Here is an 18924-nt window from a genome sequence, read left to right on the forward strand (position 1 = left end):
GTAGACACGTACAAACGCGCACTGGATTTACCCACGAATTACCTCGTGTATACCCGTGTATGTATGTACACTTATATATGCGTGTATACGTCTAATGTACACGTATATACTCGAGATACATGTGCATACACACATATGATGTTTGTTTACATGCGTATATACCCGTACATACACTGATCGTACTATCCCGTATCTGATGCATACATGTATCCACTCATATATGAACGTGTTTACTAATGTTTACACGAACGTATATACTCCTGTATACACACATATGCTTGTGCATATACTTGTAACTATAAAAATAACCGAAATATACAAATATTAGGGTTGTTTATAATGGTTTTGAATCTATTTTTAACTATGACCACTTTACCCCATGCTATGTCCACTTTCCCCCACCCCATGGGGTAAAGTGGTCATAAATACAAAGGGAAAAGAAAGTGTTATAAAACTACTTAAATCAATATTTATTTTCCTAAAACTCAATGTACCTAGTTCTTTAACAATGCAATGTAAAATAAAAACAAAAAAAGTTTAAGTATTTAAAGAATTTATTGTATTTATTATTCATCTCTCTAAGTTGAAAACCTGCGATTTTATGACCACTTTACCCCACCAGACCCTAATAATTCTTATTAAAAATATTTTTATATTGAATGTAAAATAAGACTTGGAAGTCGCCGGCAAGTTAAAAATAAAGCCAAATTGATATAGATAAATGGTAGTTGATAGGGATGTTATTAGAGCATCTGTTCGCAACCGGTGTTTCGCGAACCCCTGGGGGTTCGTGAGGATGGATAAAGAGGTTTTGCGAAAATAATATAGACACGTTTAGTGGTGACGTCAGGGGTTGCCAGAAACTCGGGGAAGTTTCCAATCATGCCGTTGCTATGCGCGTTGCTAAGGTAGAAACAACATAGGATCCTCGTACGAATAGGGTTAGAGCGATGTTTAATTGATGGTTTCTTGCCAATTAAATGCTTTAAATAATTTTTTTAGTGGTTTCAAGTCACATATAAGCCACCTGTAGACATCATTTGACGAGTATCGATAGTTTTTACATGTGAATCGGGTTAAAATTCGGCAAAACATAGACTTATGTGGAGTACAAGTGTGTTTTCTAGAGTTATACTCTTCTTATTGTTATTTCTTTTTCTTTGCGAGGAGGAGAATAGCTCCGACATTAGACAGGGTCTAGAAAGACATTGCCCCCTCCCCCCGCTTTCGGAAAATTGCTCTATTTCTATAAATTTGGGCGTATTTTTTTTCTTTCGATGCAATATATGCATTGACTGTATATGATTTGCAACCCCCCCCCCCCCCCCTCCTTCGTTGAAAAATTTGAAATGACGGGACGAGGGAGATATATTTTTTTTAATCTTGTTTAAAGCTTAGTAAGAATGTCATTATAATTATTTTCTTCGGGCGGGATTTTTAAAAAAAATTGTATAAGTTATTTTTTGTTTGGGAAAGGAGAATTTTTACTTTACTATATATATATATATATTTATATTTATATTGTGATGCTTGTTTGCATTGAAATTTTTTTTTTCGGGTAGGAGAGGGATGTTAGGTTACATTTTCCTTATCCTAATGCGTGTTTAATCAAGATATTTTAATTTAAAAGTTTTTCTTTAACCCACACATAATTTAAGCTAAACTCCAATTGAGCTCTATTCCGAATAGGACTAAAAACTAGCTTGAAGAAATTATTATAGTTCCCATTGAAACTAGAAAAAAAAAAACTAATATGTATATCCTCACCCCCCAAAGAGCAATTACTTAAAATTACGAACAGCAAGAAGAAATATCCCCTCCTCCCGAAGAAAAAAAGAATTTAATTGAGCTATGCATTGCAAATAGTAGAACAAACTGAAATTTTTAATATATATTTATGTATATTGATATAAAAATATGTATAACAAGATAACAAGTAGAGTAAATTAAAAATCTTCCGCCTCGGAATACAAAAAAAAAAAAAAAAATTTAAAATACTCGTGACAATTCGAATTCTGACTTTCACCCAAAGAGCCCGACGGAATGAAGTTTTATTAAAATATGCATTAATTACTGGAACAAATGGAAAAAAATCCTCCCCCCCCCCCCCATCTAGGTATCTGACTAGGTTGACATGGCCTCTCGTCTTCTAAACAAAAGAATGCATACAATTCAATTAAAGCTACTCCTGTTCCTCAAAAAAAAAAAAGAAAGGAAGAAAAAAAGAAATTTCACCCTAAACTTTAAAGGAAAAATCTCCCCCCCCCCCCCAAAGCATGATATTTCAAATTTTCTAGAAGGGTACGTGCAAAAGGCAAATAGTCAATGTATGTTGCGCCGAAAAACAGCAAAAATTACGCCAAATTTATAAAAATATAGTTATTTTCCAAAAGCATGAGAGGGGCAATGCCTCTCCTGATTTTCTCAAATGGCAGACCTGCCCCCGTCCCCCAAAGAAAAAAAAACAATAAGAAGAGTGTATAACTCTAGAAAAAACAATTGTATTCCACATAAGTTTATGTTTTGCCGAATTTTAACCCGTTTCACATGTAAAAATTATCGATACTCGTCAAATGATGTCTACAGGTGGCTTATATGTGACTTGAAACCACTAAAAAAATTATTTAAAACATTTAATTGGCAAGAAACCATCAATTAAACATCGATAGATTTTACATGTGAATCGGGTTAAAATTCGGCAAAACATAGAATTATGTGGAATACAAGTGTGTTTTCTAGAGTTATACACTCTTCTTATTGTTATTTGGGGGACGGGGGCAGGTCTGCCATTTGAGAAAATCAGGAGAGGCATTGCCCCTCTCATGCTTTTGGAAAATAACTATATTTTTATAAATTTGGCGTAATTTTTGCTTTTTTTCGGCGCAACATACATTGACTATTTGCCTTTTGCACGTACCCTTCTAGAAAATTTGAAATATCATGCTTTGGGGGGGGGGGGGAGATTTTTCCTTTAAAGTTTAGGGTAAAATTTCTTTTTTTCTTCCTTTTTTTTTTTTTTTTTGAGGAACAGGAGTAGCTTTAATTGAATTGTATGCATTCTTTTCTTTAGAAGACGAGAGGCCATGTCAGCCTAGTCAGATACCTAGATGGGGGGGAGGATTTTTTTTCCATTTGTTCCAGTAATTAATGCATATTTTAATAAAACTTCATTCCGTCGGGCTCTTTGGGTGAAAGTCAGAATTCGAATTGTCACGAGTATTTTAATTTTTTTTTTTTTTTTTTTTGTATTCCGAGGCGGAAGATTTTTAATTTACTCTACTTGTTATCTTGTTATACATATTTTTATATCAATATACATAAATATATATTAAAAATTTCAGTTTGTTCTACTATTTGCAATGCATAGCTCAATTAAATTCTTTTTTTCTTCGGGAGGAGGGGATATTTCTTCTTGCTGTTCGTAATTTTAAGTAATTGCTCTTTGGGGGGTGAGGATATACATATTAGTTTTTTTTTTCTAGTTTCAATGGGAACTATAATAATTTCTTCAAGCTAGTTTTTATTCCTATTCGGAATAGAGCTCAATTGGAGTTTAGCTTAAATTATGTGTGGGTTAAAGAAAAACTTTTAAATTAAAATATCTTGATTAAACACGCATTAGGATAAGGAAAATGTAACCTAACATCCCTCTCCTACCCGAAAAAAAAAATTTCAATGCAAACAAGCATCACAATATAAATATAAATATATATATATATATATAGTAAAGTAAAAATTCTCCTTTCCCAAACAAAAAATAACTTATACAATTTTTTTTAAAAATCCCGCCCGAAGAAAATAATTATAATGACATTCTTACTAAGCTTTAAACAAGATTAAAAAAAATATATCTCCCTCGTCCCGTCATTTCAAATTTTTCAACGAAGGAGGGGGGGGGGGGGTTGCAAATCATATACAGTCAATGCATATATTGCATCGAAAGAAAAAAAATACGCCCAAATTTATAGAAATAGAGCAATTTTCCGAAAGCGGGGGAGGGGGCAATGTCTTTCTAGACCCTGTCTAATGGCGGAGCTATTCTCCTCCTCGTAAAGAAAAAGAAATAACAATAAGAAGAGTATAACTCTAGAAAACACACTTGTACTCCACATAAGTCTATGTTTTGCCGAATTTTAACCCGATTCACATGTAAAAACTATCGATACTCGTCAAATGATGTCTACAGGTGGCTTATATGTGACTTGAAACCACTAAAAAAATTATTTAAAGCATTTAATCGGCAAGAAACCATCAATTAAACATCGCTCTAACCCTATTCGTACGAAGATCCTATGTTGTTTCTACCTTAGCAACGCGCATAGCAACGGCATGATTGGAAACTTCCCCGAGTTTCTGGCAACCCCTGACGTCACCACTAAACGTGTCTATTGTGATGGCGGAATTTCAACATGCTTTTTTGAGATGAAGTTTTGAACTCAAGCAGTGTTTTGTACAACATTTATTCAGTTTTCTCGCACATTCAATACTCTCTGCAAAGAAAATGCTAGCATAATTGCTGTTTGTCATTACGAGTTGCGGATTTTACCGCTTTCATTGCGAATAATGAAATTGAAGCCAAATCGAAGTAAATCTACTTTTGAATACAATGTATTCAGGTGAAAGATTTATGAATGCTTTGGTTTCTCAGTAGTTTTAGAAAAGGATGTTCGTCTGAACTGAATGAAAACATTACTTGGTGCGTATGCGAGCGTCTGAAACATATTTAGTTCATATTCGATGTTTAGTTTCTTTAACATTTAAATGTGACGTACAGCTATCGCACTAACTCTAGTGGTGTGCCTAAAATGCTCTAAGTGCGATCGGAATAAGTGAACGAAAAAAAAATATTTTTGTTGTTAAAAATTAACATTTGTTTAATAATTAGAGCTAATTATGCTCGTTTCTTTGTCCTTTGTTTTTCAATGTACGCATTTGCATTTTATTCCGCAATCTTAGCGTAAGGAAAAGAAAACTCTTCAGCTTTCAAACGATTAATGTTCGCATTTTTTCCTTATCAACCAGCTAGAGTCCATAGACCTTTTCCAAAAGACAAATTTAGTGAACTTTATAAGTTTTTATTGCAAGAGACAGAGTTTCTATGCGAATAAGGATTTTCAATTTTTACAGAGATAAATACAGAAGAAACTTGAATGCAGAACCTAATGTAAGACTAAAACTCAGATATTTAAGCCAAACTTTGATCTTAGCTTCTTTGTCACACAAATATCCCGTTTAAGAGTATTTTCAAACTACTGAAGCTCAAAAAGAATAATCACTAGTTTTTTGTATTCATTTTATAGCTATTTTAGTATGTGTATACACTGTTAAAACTACAGGTTGCATTCGGCACCTTTCAGGGGTGAAAAGCTTGTTCACCAGCGGCACCCAATACGGAGCCGAAATGGCCCCTCTAACTAGAGTGAAAAACAGGCTCCTTTTAAAAAAAATAGGCAGCCGGGGTGAAAAGAATTAACCTTCGGAGAGAGAAATGGCACCCTTACTATAGATACTCCTCCCCCCTCCGCCGTATTGTGTGCGTTTTTGAGTACAGTTGTATAATTCTTTTTTTTTTATTAGTTTTGTTTTGATTCATGATATTCTACGTTTTGGACATTTTTCACATTGAATGAATTCAGTACTGGAAATAATTAAAACTTGTAATTACAGCATTTGATCATATTTCAGAGTTTTCAACATAGTTAAGAAGTGTTCATTGCTTTAATTCATCTGATCGTGCTCTAACTCAGTGTTTCTCAACCTCTTTTGATCCACGGGTCGGTAAAAGCAAATGAAAAAAACATTGCGGACCTGTGAAATTTTTATCCTTTTCTTAAAAATAAATAAATAAAAATAATTACAATAACTCTCGGGCCGTTAAAAACTTGTGAAAAAAATTCTGCGTACTGATGCGTTTTTTTTCTTACAAAGTAATATTAAAAATGAAGAAAACAATAAAAATCTACCCACTTTACTTGGTATCAAAGAGTTGTCACAAATATATTTAAAGTTAAAGACGAGTAATTATTTCAATAATCATAGTTAAGTTAATGATCATTTGTGAGAAATAACAGCACAGAAAGTAAAGTGTAGAGGTACTTATGGATTATTTACATGAAAAGCCAAAAATATTCTGGGATATTCAAGTTATGGGAAAACAAAATCGTTTCTCGAGCGTTCAAAACTTCAATCAAGAGTAACAATAAAATAAAATGCACATATGAAATTTTTCGACAGTTTAAAAACTTAAAGAAATTCCTAAACGCTATCGAAATATTAACCGCTAACAGGAAATGATTCAAACACTTGAATGAAAAAGCAAAAAAAAAAAAAAAAAGCTAGACGGAGCGAGATTTCTTTTTTATTAAATGCGCTTGCTGTTTTGTAGTAATCTACGAAGCACAAGAATCATTTTTATTTAGGTTCTCACTTGTTGATGATTGATAATCTTATTGCGGTTATTATTTTGGTGATTAAATAATGCTTAATGAGTCAAGAAAATAATGCTAGATATATTTAGTAGCGTTTTGAATGATGGAAATTTCACGACAGTAACGGTAAACTAAAACTAAACAACTAACGATAATACGGTGCCGTAACGGACTAACGGTAACTGAAAAGCAGTGAACGTACTTTTAACTATGTTTGAAAGCCCTAAAAGCTACAAAGAGATCAAAAGCTGTACTTACTTGTTTTTTTAAAGAATTATCCTAGAAAAGTTGAGATTTAATCCAATAGTATACTTCATTCAATGTGAAAGACATAGAAGGCCACGCATAGATGCAACCCATCATTCGTCCGCCACACTGAAGTGGTTGAATGGTGAATGTATGCCGGAAGCGCATGCGTCAGCGAGTCATTTAGCGATTGCTTGCTGTTTTGGCACCCCTGACTGCTATTGTCTGCTGTTTTCGCACCCCTGCTCTATTTCCTGGCCAGCATGGCACCCCTGGGCACCATGCTTCCACCTTAGGGGGAATATATTCACTCGTCTGGAACCCCTGGTTATAACAGTGTAGCCACATTAGTACCTCTGAATTTCTCTGTCATGTTTCCGTTCTTGTAATGATTGAATTCTGATGAGCAACATCAAACTGAAAAAAATCTTCCAGATTTTACTCCGTGTGTGTGTGTGTGTGTTTTAATTTGAAGACTGATTATATCTTTTTTTTTTTAAATGGATTTTTTTATCACAAGTGCATCAATACAATGTTCCAAACTGTTCACCGTTCAAAAGAACGGTCGTTCATTTTATAAGAGAACGAACGGATCCGTTCATTTTTGACCCGTTCATTCATGAACGACGCATCCCTACAAAGTATTAAATTTTGCCTCGGAAAGTTATTTTAGAAGCTTTACAGGCCCAACTTCTGTCAAGAACTTAAAGTTGCAAGATTTATCACAATGTATAATCAAAATTTAATTATTTATGAATTTAACTGGTTTTCTATAAGCCATACCAATGACAGAGATTGCAAACACTTATCTAGAAAAGGAAGTAAAAGTTGTCACCAATAATTAAAACGCGAGAAGAACGAGAAAATGTAGTTTGTATTAGATTAAATTAACTAAATTGTTTCTAGTAGTGTTCCCACTTTTTAAACACATTTTATAAAAAAAAAAATAAATAAATGCACAATTTCCAGCCATTTGGACACCTAAAAACCTTTGGGATAATGTTCACACTTGTTTTATGAGATATTTTCAGTTTTTTTTTTTTTTTTTTTTTTTGTGATTAATGTTCCTAAGATATTTATTTATATATTTAATTGTAAAAAATAAAAATAAAAATAGGGTTGAAATCTGAAATCAGTTTTCGACTCTTTTTACTTCCTTTTACAAAAAATTAAGAACGTAATATATTCACGAAAAAAGTTTCACTCAAAAATCGGCCTTAATTTCCATTTTACTCATCCCCGAATGAATGTCGAGTTTTTTTTTGTTTTTTTTTTTTCAACCTGACCACACGTGGATATATGCTTAAGAACGTATAGACACCCGAAATATCCATTTTGACGATCCCCGAGTTAGCTACGAGTTTTCTCGTGAGATCCGTATGTACGTATGTATGTATGTGCGTATGTATGTCGCATAATTCACAAGAACGGTATATCCTAGAAAGTTGAAATTTGGTACGTAGTCTCCTAGTGGGGTCTAGTTGTGCACCTCCCTTTTTTATTGCATTCGGATGTTCCAAAGGAGGTCTTTTACACCTTTTTGGGGGGAAATCATTGTTAATTTCAATGCAAACTCAAGTGGTGTTATAATTTATGCAAACATTTCGTAACATATCTCAAGCTCTTGGTCGCCAAGTTTTTTCTCCAATTTGGGGACAAAAAAAATTTGGCGTTTTTTTTTTTTTTTTTTCTTTTTTTTTAATTTGGTTTTATTTTGGCCACTATTGGCGACATTTAGAGAGTTAACTTTTGAATCACATTAAAATGTCCAATATTGGGAAAATTAATCTGTATAAAAACGTTTTCTTGCTTCAATTTGCAACAAACTTGGGCAAAATATTTAAAGTGTTTCTTGGCTTACTCCAAGGCACTACTATTATTATTAAATTGGTGTAAAAGGAAGTCATGTGATGCACACATCAGCTCGTTTTACATGAGAATTACAACCATGGGACAGGACATACCAATGTCATTTCACTGAAAAAATGTTACTCTAGTTTTGGCAAAGTTAAATTGTATTGGAATTACAGTGCTAAAGAGGTATAAAAGTATGTTCAATTTCAACGAACTGTTTTCTAAAAAGAAAGAAAAAATATCTTATAAATAAATCTAAATACAAGAAAAGGTCAAAAAATAATAAAATAAAACAATTTACTTCAATTAAATATTAACAAATTTGGGAAAAAAAAAAACCTACAGGTGATTATGAGATTGATAACTGTCAAATTTTTTGAGGGAATACTCGGAATATGACAATACATCCCCCCCCCCCATTTTATAGTATGCATACAATCAGCAACAGGTCTCATATGCCAATACATTTTGCTGCACCATACCTTTTAGTGTGGAGCCTTGAGATCGAATTAAGTAGCTACTAATAATTTTTAAGCAAGAAGTTCTGTCCAAAACTGAACGAGCGTACTTTCCCGTATACCAATATTAACTTTCTAGTAACTAATCAATATTATTTAAATGAGTTAAGACTGCTAATTAAGTCAAACACACCTTTTTAATAAATTAAGCTGATTTCTAGAAACAAAATATGTCTTGGTCAACTGATGAAATAGATACGTAAAAAATAAATAAATAAACAAACAAACTTTTAGAAGCACTTTTTAAATACTTACTTAGCATTTAGAGAAGCGAATATGTTTTTTTTTTTTTCATTTAAAAAAATTTTTGACTGCTTTCAAAAAGAAAAAAAAAATAGTTTTAAATAAAAACAAAAAACCCGACTGCGTGAAAACCAAAAAAAAAAAAAAAAAATGAAAGGAAAAAAATATAAGCCCGGTAGTTTAGAGTGTTATTTAAGAAATAGTGAATAACTACACTATTGAAATAGTTTTATAATCGATACACACCATAAGAAAAATCATAAATTCAAAAGCAGACTAGAAGAATCAACAGTCGGGGCTCACTCCTTTTTGACCAATCAAGGAACCCCGTAAAATTTGAATCAGTCAAATCTTTCTCGCAAAACTAAAAAATCCCGTCAAGAGAGTACAAGTTGCGAAACTCAGTCCCCTGAGTCACGACAAATGCAACATGTTAGACAGTGTTGGGCATTAATCAATTATTTTTTAATTGTCTTGTTAATTGATTAAAAAAGTAATTGCAATTAAATCAATTGCAATTAAACTATTAATTGCACTTAGCAATTAATTCAATTGGATTAATGTACGTTAATCGTTTCTCACAATTAAAATAATTGCAATTAATTTTTTAATTGTTTTATGAAACAATTAAAACTAATAATTAAATTTATGTATCAATAGGTACAGCGCAAGGTACAGAGTCAAAAGTATTATTCAATTTCGTATTTTCGTTCAGTGCTGAGATTGCTTGCTCGCCGCGTGAACTAGTCTCGTCTAGGCAAGCTTTTTCCACACGTAAATGTTTGTGTTTTAAGGTTGTGTAAATCATTGTTTTAGTTTAACCCATAACAGGGGAGGTGAGAAAGAAGGACATAACTGGGGACGTGAGGTCTCAGAGACCGCTCTATTTTATTTATTGATTTTTTTTTAATCATGTACATAATTAAGATACATTTCTGAAATTTCTCTCAGGTGTTATTTAGACTTTTATTAGTAAAACAAAAATAGGAAAAAAAATGTTTTTGAATTTTTAATTGAAATATACCTTTTCTGAGGAAATTTCGCTGGAGCCATAAGATTTTTTGAGAAAATTCATATGCTTCAGTAAATAATTTATTGCTCGTAATAAAGTTACTGTTGAGCATTGATCTTTTATTAGTTGCTAACATGTGTATTTAAATAGATAATAATATGGTACCCGTCCACGTCCCTGTCGCCTGTACAGTATATTATACAAAACCAGTAATTTTTTTAAAGAGTTAGTTTTAATAAAAATTCACAAAACAAATGACAATTGTTAATTGTAGCAAACTACAATTAACAATTAATTGTTAACTGTAGTAAACTACAACTAACAACTAATTAATTGTTAATTGTAATTTTCCACAATTACAATTGATCAATTGTTAGTTGTTGTGGTTACGTTTAGTAATTAATCAATTGTTAAACTTTAATTATTCATGAAATTAAATTTTGCCCAACTCTGATGTTAGATATGAAAATCGAATCAGTAGACTTAGTGAACAAAAAACGTACGAAGCGAAAACGTACTCTGCATTTGTACGATCCTTAACTGAGAATATGGCTACTAGCTGCTGATATGGTGAACTTTGATTACTGCCATGTGCTTAGTGACACTCCCATGGTTGAGACAAATCGATTGACGTAAGAATTATCGAAATTGGACAAGGCGTTTAGCCTATATACACAACGCCACATAGGAACAAACATACATACATACATAGACTCATAAACACATTACCTTCCTTTGCGTCGCGCATGCGCAGTCATGTAAAAAATAATTAAAAATAGTTAGCTCATTCAAAAAAAAAAAAAAACATTATATTAAAAAAAAAAATCGTTTGTTAAGTACTTTCTTCCAGTATACTGCCATGCTATTGCTAAGCACAAAAGCCGCATCTGCAGATTTTATGATTGAGTTGGTTTTATTACATATTTTACGTAAGACTAACTTGAGAGGTAGTTCTTTGTAATATATTTTACCTAATTGCAATATTTTATGGTCATTTGTCAATAAGAAGTATTTAAAAAAAACTGAAAAGGTTGCATCTGAATCAAACACATGAATGTGCAAAACTTTAAACGACACACACACACAATTACTCATTTTGAATTCATCTACTGCTACAACTTTTGCACTTAAAATGGCAGTACAGTTCAAGTAAAAATAAAGCATCTCGGGTTTTATTTTCCCCCTGTTGACAAAAAACGATATAAAAAATAAATAAAATATAAAATGCCCTTTCAAAAAAATAATTTTCATCATAAAAAAGGGCAGCTCAAAACATTCAGGACTCCGAATTTCGTTTTATTTACCATTGCCAAAAATAGGATACATGACTTAAAACAAAAACAAATCATATCAAGACCAATTATTTGACAGTAAAAACCAGGACTTGGAGTTGGAGTCGATCTGATTTTAGAGTAAAAGAGTAAGAGTTGAGAATTGAAGGTTTTAAATTCAAACACTTGGAGTCTGAGTGTGTCATTTTAACCTCTTAGTCTGCAACTCTGCCAATACTTGTAGAGTCGGACTGATTTTGGGATAATGGAGTCAGAGTCAGGGTCGCAGACAGCCAAGGCGGGCCTCTATTCAGTATCATTACCGCGCCCTAACCACCCCCCAAAAAATAAAAAGAAAAAGAAGAGAGAGAAAAAGAAAAGTAAAGAAAAAAAAATAAGAAAGAAAAAAAGAATTAAAAACTGTTTAGTGGGAAAACAATTAAAGTGCCGCAACAGTAAATACCAAAAGAGCAAATTTTACTAAAAATCATAATTTTTAGTCTGAAATAATACTTGTTAATTAATTCAAAAAGAAAAAAAAAACCGACACAAAAATTAGCACATCAAAACCAAATTTTCATACATTGAAACTATGCATATTCACAGTTTTGAACTTATTTCAAAGTAACCTTCCTTGCTTTTTGATTCGCAAAATGAATTATAACTTCATCAAAGTTCATGTTTTTTGAAGTAAATGAATGAAAAAAATCTTTACGTTTTTTCTCTTGTACAGAGAGTTTTTTTTTTTTTTTTTTTTGCTTTTACCCTTTTTCTTTCTTTCTATTTTTATTATCTTTCTTTCATTTTTTTCTTTTTTGCTTCAGTGTCTCCCTCCCCCCCTCCCAAGGCCCGGATCCTAAGTTTCTGACTAAGTTGACATGGCCTCTCGTCGGGCATGGTCAGAGTTGAGAGTTGAAGACTTTAAACTCCCAAGAGATGAAGGTAGTCATTTTCGCTCCGAGTCTAAATTTCTGCAAAAGCTGCGGAGTCGGAGTCCGACTAATTTTAGGGTACAGGAGTCGGAGTAGGAGTTTGCAGCTCTAAGATTCTAGGAGTCATTATTTTCCTCCCGACTCCACAGCCCTGGCAAAAACATTTTTGCTTAGAATTCATTTTATTTTGACTCAGTCACATTTACCTCTTACTCGCATTAATGTTAATTCTGCAGAATATTCTTATTTATTTATTTATTTTTTGTTTTTGGTAGCTTTTTTTTCATTTCTTGAAACCAAAAATTGAGAATATATTCAGAATCTACACCATATTTTCAATTTTTTTGTTAGCAAAAAATAATTTTTCGCATTTCGTTAGTGGGTCATTCTCTAGAAAACGTAACTTTTAAACGCAAATATTTTTCATTTTGAAGCCTTTTGTTTTCTTTTTTTTCTATTCTTACATGAAAGTGACTACTAGAAATAACCATAAGCAATGGCCCAGCTAAGTTCCAATTATTTTACTCACAAATAAAAAAAATTAAAAAATGCCTTGTTCACGGAAATTAAAAAAAAAGAAAAAAAAAACTTTTAATGTTTAAAAATCGAGGCCAATTTAATATCAAAGTAGTAATTTTGTTAATTGTGCAAACAATCACCTGTTTTAATGATTGGTGGGAACATGGGAACATAATATTAAGCTATCCTAATTAAAGTACGGCATTATTTGTAGTTTCAAATGTATGTTAAAAAATAGTATTTAGTAAATTTGAGGATATACTGGCAATTTATAATTTTGGTAGAATGCGTATCATTGATGTATTTCCCCTCCATCAGTTATTTTAACCTCAGAAATAATGACATTGATAATGTCTGTCACGGAGGTGAGATTCATAGGGGTGAGGATCTTTCCGTACATTTTTCATGGATTTTTTTTTTCCTTCGTTGCTACTATCTGCACATGTTAAGCATATAAAAACATGTTCACTTCTTTTTTTTTTACATTAATTTACATCCCTGAAACTCAAGTTCACGGATGTGAGAAGTCAAAATAACTACACTAAGTTTTTAAAGCAAAATCTATATCTTCTTATTTTCCGACAAAAATCTCACAACTTCAACTATGGCTGAAAATAAACAAGGGGGCTCCCTTGTAATCATGTAAAATAAAATTTGATGTCATTACTGTCACGTGTTAATGAGGAATGACATTTTGTGTTTAGGTAATGGAGGTGAGAATTTATTGTGTGACATGACCCCTTGTCCTTCTAAAATGAACTAAAACACAATATTAAAAAATTAAATTACTTTAACAATTAGTATTTGAGACACTTGTGGAAGGAATAATAAATAAATATGTACTTTTAATGAAACAGGTTACTAAGCAATATAAACAGTCACACAAGGTGTGTGACATGCCACGGAGGTGAGAATTCACATGTTGTGAACCAAAAATATACTAAAATAAAAATTATTAAAAAATTGTTGGCAGGTTTAAATGGATATATTTTTGATGAAATTAAAGAGCATTGTTAAATGAATTGTTCTCTTTAAAGCTTTTACTGTAAAAGGGGTGTGACAGAAAAGTTACTTTTTGGAAAAAACCCCTTTTTTATACCCCTAGGGGTAAAAAAATGTTGAATTGTTCAAAAAAACGCCTTAAAATAGGTAAATAAAAAAAATCTGCTTATATGTTCCTCATCAAGAGCTATTTTCAACAAAATTTCTTTGAAATAAATCCGCCTTTAAGTTCAAGACCTATATTGACTTTTAATTTCCGCCATTATGCGCTAATGTTGAGGTCGTTGAACGAAAAAGTTGTTCAAATCAAAAAGATAGTTTCTATATATGTTCTTCATCAAGAGCTTTTTCTAACATAGTTTGAAGCAAATCCATCTTTATAAATTTGAGATCTATATTTGCCTTAAATTTTCCTGTAGACGCTAATATTAAGGTTTTTCCAAACTGTTCAAAAGTTGAACGAAAAATTGCTCAAACCAAAAAGTGAAATACGGGAATGAAGTGTACTTAGTGAGATTTTTCGAAGAAAAAAAGTTTGTTTGAATTAGACTATTCATTCACTCAAAAGTTATGGGGGGGGGGGGCAACAAACAGATCAACAGACACATTTTCCTCATCTCAAGACTCTACTTTCCAATTTTTAATTTTTTGATACTTATTTAATTAGGTTTTTATTATTTTTGAATTTTTCTTTGTTTTTGCTAAAAATTTAAAGATGCATTAAGCTTTTTTTTCAGCCTTTTTCCTTCTTTCTTTTACTTTTATGGGAAAGTAGGATAAAAAGGACTTAAATATGTCAATTAGACGCTGGCTACAATCTAGAAAAATTTTAATTTTCATATCTACTGATCATGGTGATCAACTTATAGCCACATACCATGCACAGTCAACTCAATAAAATTAGGAGGAGCGAGTTTACTCAAATCAAACTAAGAGGAACTTTCTTGATTTTGTAAAAATTGAATTAAAAAATTTAAATTTTAGGAAATTTGGGACAAAGTTCAACATATTAGGAATTTCAGGACAGTTTTAAAAAATTAGAAATTTTAGAAGAAATGGACAACTCCCACCTTTGTACTACTGAAAATGTCACATACACTGCTATCTATCGTTACCACTTTAACCATCATATACTCATCACAACTCACGCAGTTCCCTCTCCAAATATGGGGTTTAATATACCAGATCTAGTATTATAATTGAATTGAAACTAAAAATGAAGGGTTTAAGTAAGACTACTATTTTGTAAGTTTAATTAAAACATAGTTTTACTTAAATTATCTTTGTTTATTTAACTTACTAATATTGAAATAAAAATTAAGATCAGTGACAATAGGTTCATTACTGTTCATCGAACACAAAAACCTATTTACAATAACGATTCTGAATGATAATTTTACAAGCTTTCTTTTACGTGTGACTGGTCAATCACATCAAAAAAGAAAATTGTTTTGACCAACTCATTCCCTATCGACAGAAGTGTTATAAATTGATTTGCTGACTCTGACTTGTTGTACTTTTCTGAGTTTTTTAAGGAGTTTGTTAATCTACTGAAAGAGATCTATCAACTGTAGCCTGACTGGAGTGCTACAAAAAAGTGATTGCGAAGCACATATTTATGAAAACAGTCTGAAGGACTTTTCCTGTAAATGGTGTTTAGAAGTTTCATTTGATCTTTTCCTGATTGGCTTATTGTCCTGTGGCTGCTCTTTGAACAATTACTTTAGCTAAGCTGTCTTGTTCTGCAAAGACCAAAGAATATTTAGAGAAAAGGTGGGTTGTTTTTTAACTTTCATTTCACCATTTTCGAACAATAACAAAGAGTATTAACAAAATTTTTACCAATAATTCTTTGTTTATTTCTGCTATACATTTTAAACAGTAAATAAATACAGTAGGTTTAGTTTAATGCATAAAAATATGTTAAATATCTCTTTCCAGTTTAAGTTTTACTCATAGGGCTGATATTTTTTTAATGAAAAAAATTAACTAATTATGCAAGTTACAAATACTGATATGATCTGATGTACTGCAATGTTTCTTCTGAAACCACTTGTCTTTACCAGGCTTGGAGTCGATTACGAAAGAATGTAATCGATTACGATTATAAGCTTGACAAATGGTGATTACAATTACGATTATAATCCTCTGCCGGAACGTAATTACGATTACAGCAATGATTAGATTATTAAAAAATGTAATTGATTACAACTATGATGTGCCGTTTACGATTTTAATTACGATTACAGACTCATGGAAGTAAGATGTGAAAAGGTGGGCGCTTGAAAACTATATCTGAAGTTTTTGAATTTATTATCTGTTATTAATCTAAAAACACAATTTTAAGCAAAAAATACGCACTTGTAGGCCGCCATATTAGGACGACGTTATAGGACGAATCGGGCTCGGGATTACACATATGGAAATTTTTCGAAACTGAAGTTCCAGAAAGCAGTTTTAGCGGGTTTTCGATTATGTAAAACAATTTTCTTCCTGAATTTCAAGTTCGAATAAAAAAAGTTTTCGGCTACCTTTGGTGATGCAAAAGAAAGGGGCTATGGGTGGCAGCTTTGTAGTTCCTTGCCACTCAGAGGAAAAAATTAAAAACGATATTTAGTCTTTCTTCTGCACATAATTATTTTAGTTTATCAAGTCTTTCTTCTGCACATAATTATTTTAGTTTATCAAAAAATAATATTCTCTTAACAATTCATTTATTTCGCTTAGCATAAGTGTGAAGTCTCAAAATCTTTTTCTTTTCTTCTATTATGATCTTTTAATTTTGCTCAGTTATTTACAGTGCCGGATCTACGGGTTCGTGTCGCGGGCGGAAAATTTTGAGGGTGATAAATTGACATGAAGTTAAGTAACCAAAGCGAGTTTAAGGATGACTATTAATTAACTTTTCAGGACTCCAATTTCGAAAGCTTTAAGAAAGCCACCTTCGAACAATTTCTGGATGGTAACCCCCTTCCCCTCTCTTGTCTAACATCACCAAAGAGAGCCTTAAAATGTGGTTTTAGGATTTGTGCTTTAAAAATTTCAGCATCCTCCTTCACCTGCTATTAAGAAAAATTGCTTAAATTTGAGTTTTTAGACCCTAAATCTGAAAAATTCCGGAGAAAGCACTTGAACCATCTCGATTTCAAAATTTCAAAAAAATTCCAAAGGAGAATACCCACCTACGTCTATAGCTTCTCAACGTTTGGGGAAAAGACTGTAAACCACCACTCTTTACCTAAAGTTGGAACTAAAGATAGCCTGCGTCTTGAAGATTTCAGTTTCTAACATTTTGCGAAGCAAACCCGTACCCCCCCCCCCCCCCCCCCCCCCCCCCCCCCCCCCCCGATAACATCTCCAGTGATAATCTAAAACCGCGGTTTGAAACTTGAAGTCAGAATTGTTTCTGGGGGAGTTCACACCCTCATCCTTTTCTCTAATCTTCCCACATAGCTTGAAATTTTGTTTTCAGCTATACCATGGGTCGATCCCTCAAATCCTTTCCTCCCAAAGATAGCCTGAAATTGATTTCAGTTTTGAGCACAATTTCAGGAGAGAACCCCTTCCCCTTCCTTATGAAACAACCTAAATTTTCTTCTTTTTTTTAGGCTTGAATAGCTGAAAGTTTTAGGACCCTAACTCCCTTAAATTTCGTAAGATACCTTAAAATTGACTTCATTTTTAAAAGGAAAAAAAATCCAGAGAAAACCCAATTCTCCGTTCTCCAAACTTTTCCTAAAATTGTAATTTTTAGGTCAGTTTTGAAACTTTTCTGACCCATCGAAGCTTTTTCTACTTCCAGTAAGAAAGATCAATGAAAATTGCGTTTTTAAGACTTCAATTAGGAGAAATTTCTGGAAAGCAATCTATTGAAAAAATAAGAATTTAATTTACCTGAGCATTTAGAAAAGCTAAATCTAAGTAAAAAGAGAAAGATAGAGAGAAATTTAAACGGGTTAAAGTATGGAAAGTAGTTTTTTTTTCCCCATGGCGCGAGGGCTGTAGCATTTGCCACTTCTGCTCTATGGCTAATCCGGCCCTGGGTATCCCAAGTGCTCAAATCTTTGCGCAGAGTGGAAGTCACATTCACATAGCACATGAATTGAGCTTTCAATCAGCCATATGACATCCTCTGCACGAAGGATTGTCGGTAACACCCATCGGATTAAGATGCCTATTAAGAGAGCAGTGTCCAGTTAGTAACCCAACAGACTTCTTGATCTCCTTCCTACTCAAGTTAAGCAGTTCCTTGGATCTAAGCCAGGGAGGCTGCTGGTTCAGAGTCTTGGCCTGTCTTTGAGAGTGGGACTGAAGCCACAGGCCATGAGACTCATCCATAAGAAGGTTCTTTGCAGTAGTCCTTACTGCATTGTAGGGCAGGCAGAGGACAGGCTCGGGTCCCATAAATGGTGCATTGGAACCCTGCTTAGCTAAATGATCTGCCAACTCGTTACCCACAATGTCACGGAGACCAGGAACTCAGTAAAGAGAAAACCTATTACTGCCAGCTAGTCTTACCAGTGCATTATGGCACTCCCAAACAGTTTTGGTAGAGAAGTAGTCTCGATTGAAAGCTTTCAACGCAGCTTGGCTATCAGAGAATATTCTGATAACCTTCCCGCTTATGCCTCGTTCTAGGCAGTTGTTTACACAAGCCTGGTTTCTGCCTGGTAGACAGTAGCAAGCTTCCCTAATGAGAAGCACAGATTTTTATTATTGCTGCTGCAGTATGCACATATTTATGAAAACAGTCTGAAGACTTTTCCTGTAAATGGTGTTTAGAAGTTTCATTTGATCTTTTCCTGATTGACTTACTGCCCTGTGGCTGCTCTTTGTACAATTACTTCAGCTAAGCTGTCTTGATCTGCAAGGACTAAAGAATATTTATAGAAAAGATAA

The 18924-nt window shown here is 32.8% G+C and overlaps 1 protein-coding gene across 1 annotated transcript in view; it reads right to left on the minus strand.

Annotated features, from left to right (window-relative positions):
* Positions 1 to 18363, minus strand: part of LOC129219095 (delta(3,5)-Delta(2,4)-dienoyl-CoA isomerase, mitochondrial-like) — a 52625-nt gene extending 34262 nt beyond the window's left edge. Inside the window, exon 1 of the mRNA XM_054853414.1 lies at positions 18258 to 18363. Coding sequence (XP_054709389.1) covers positions 18258 to 18363 — 106 coding nt within the window. The remainder of the gene's footprint in view (positions 1 to 18257) is intronic.
* Between the last annotated feature and the right edge of the window lie 561 nt (positions 18364 to 18924).

Source organism: Uloborus diversus, chromosome 3 (assembly GCF_026930045.1).
Source record: "Uloborus diversus isolate 005 chromosome 3, Udiv.v.3.1, whole genome shotgun sequence".
Lineage (NCBI taxonomy): Eukaryota > Metazoa > Arthropoda > Arachnida > Araneae > Uloboridae > Uloborus > Uloborus diversus.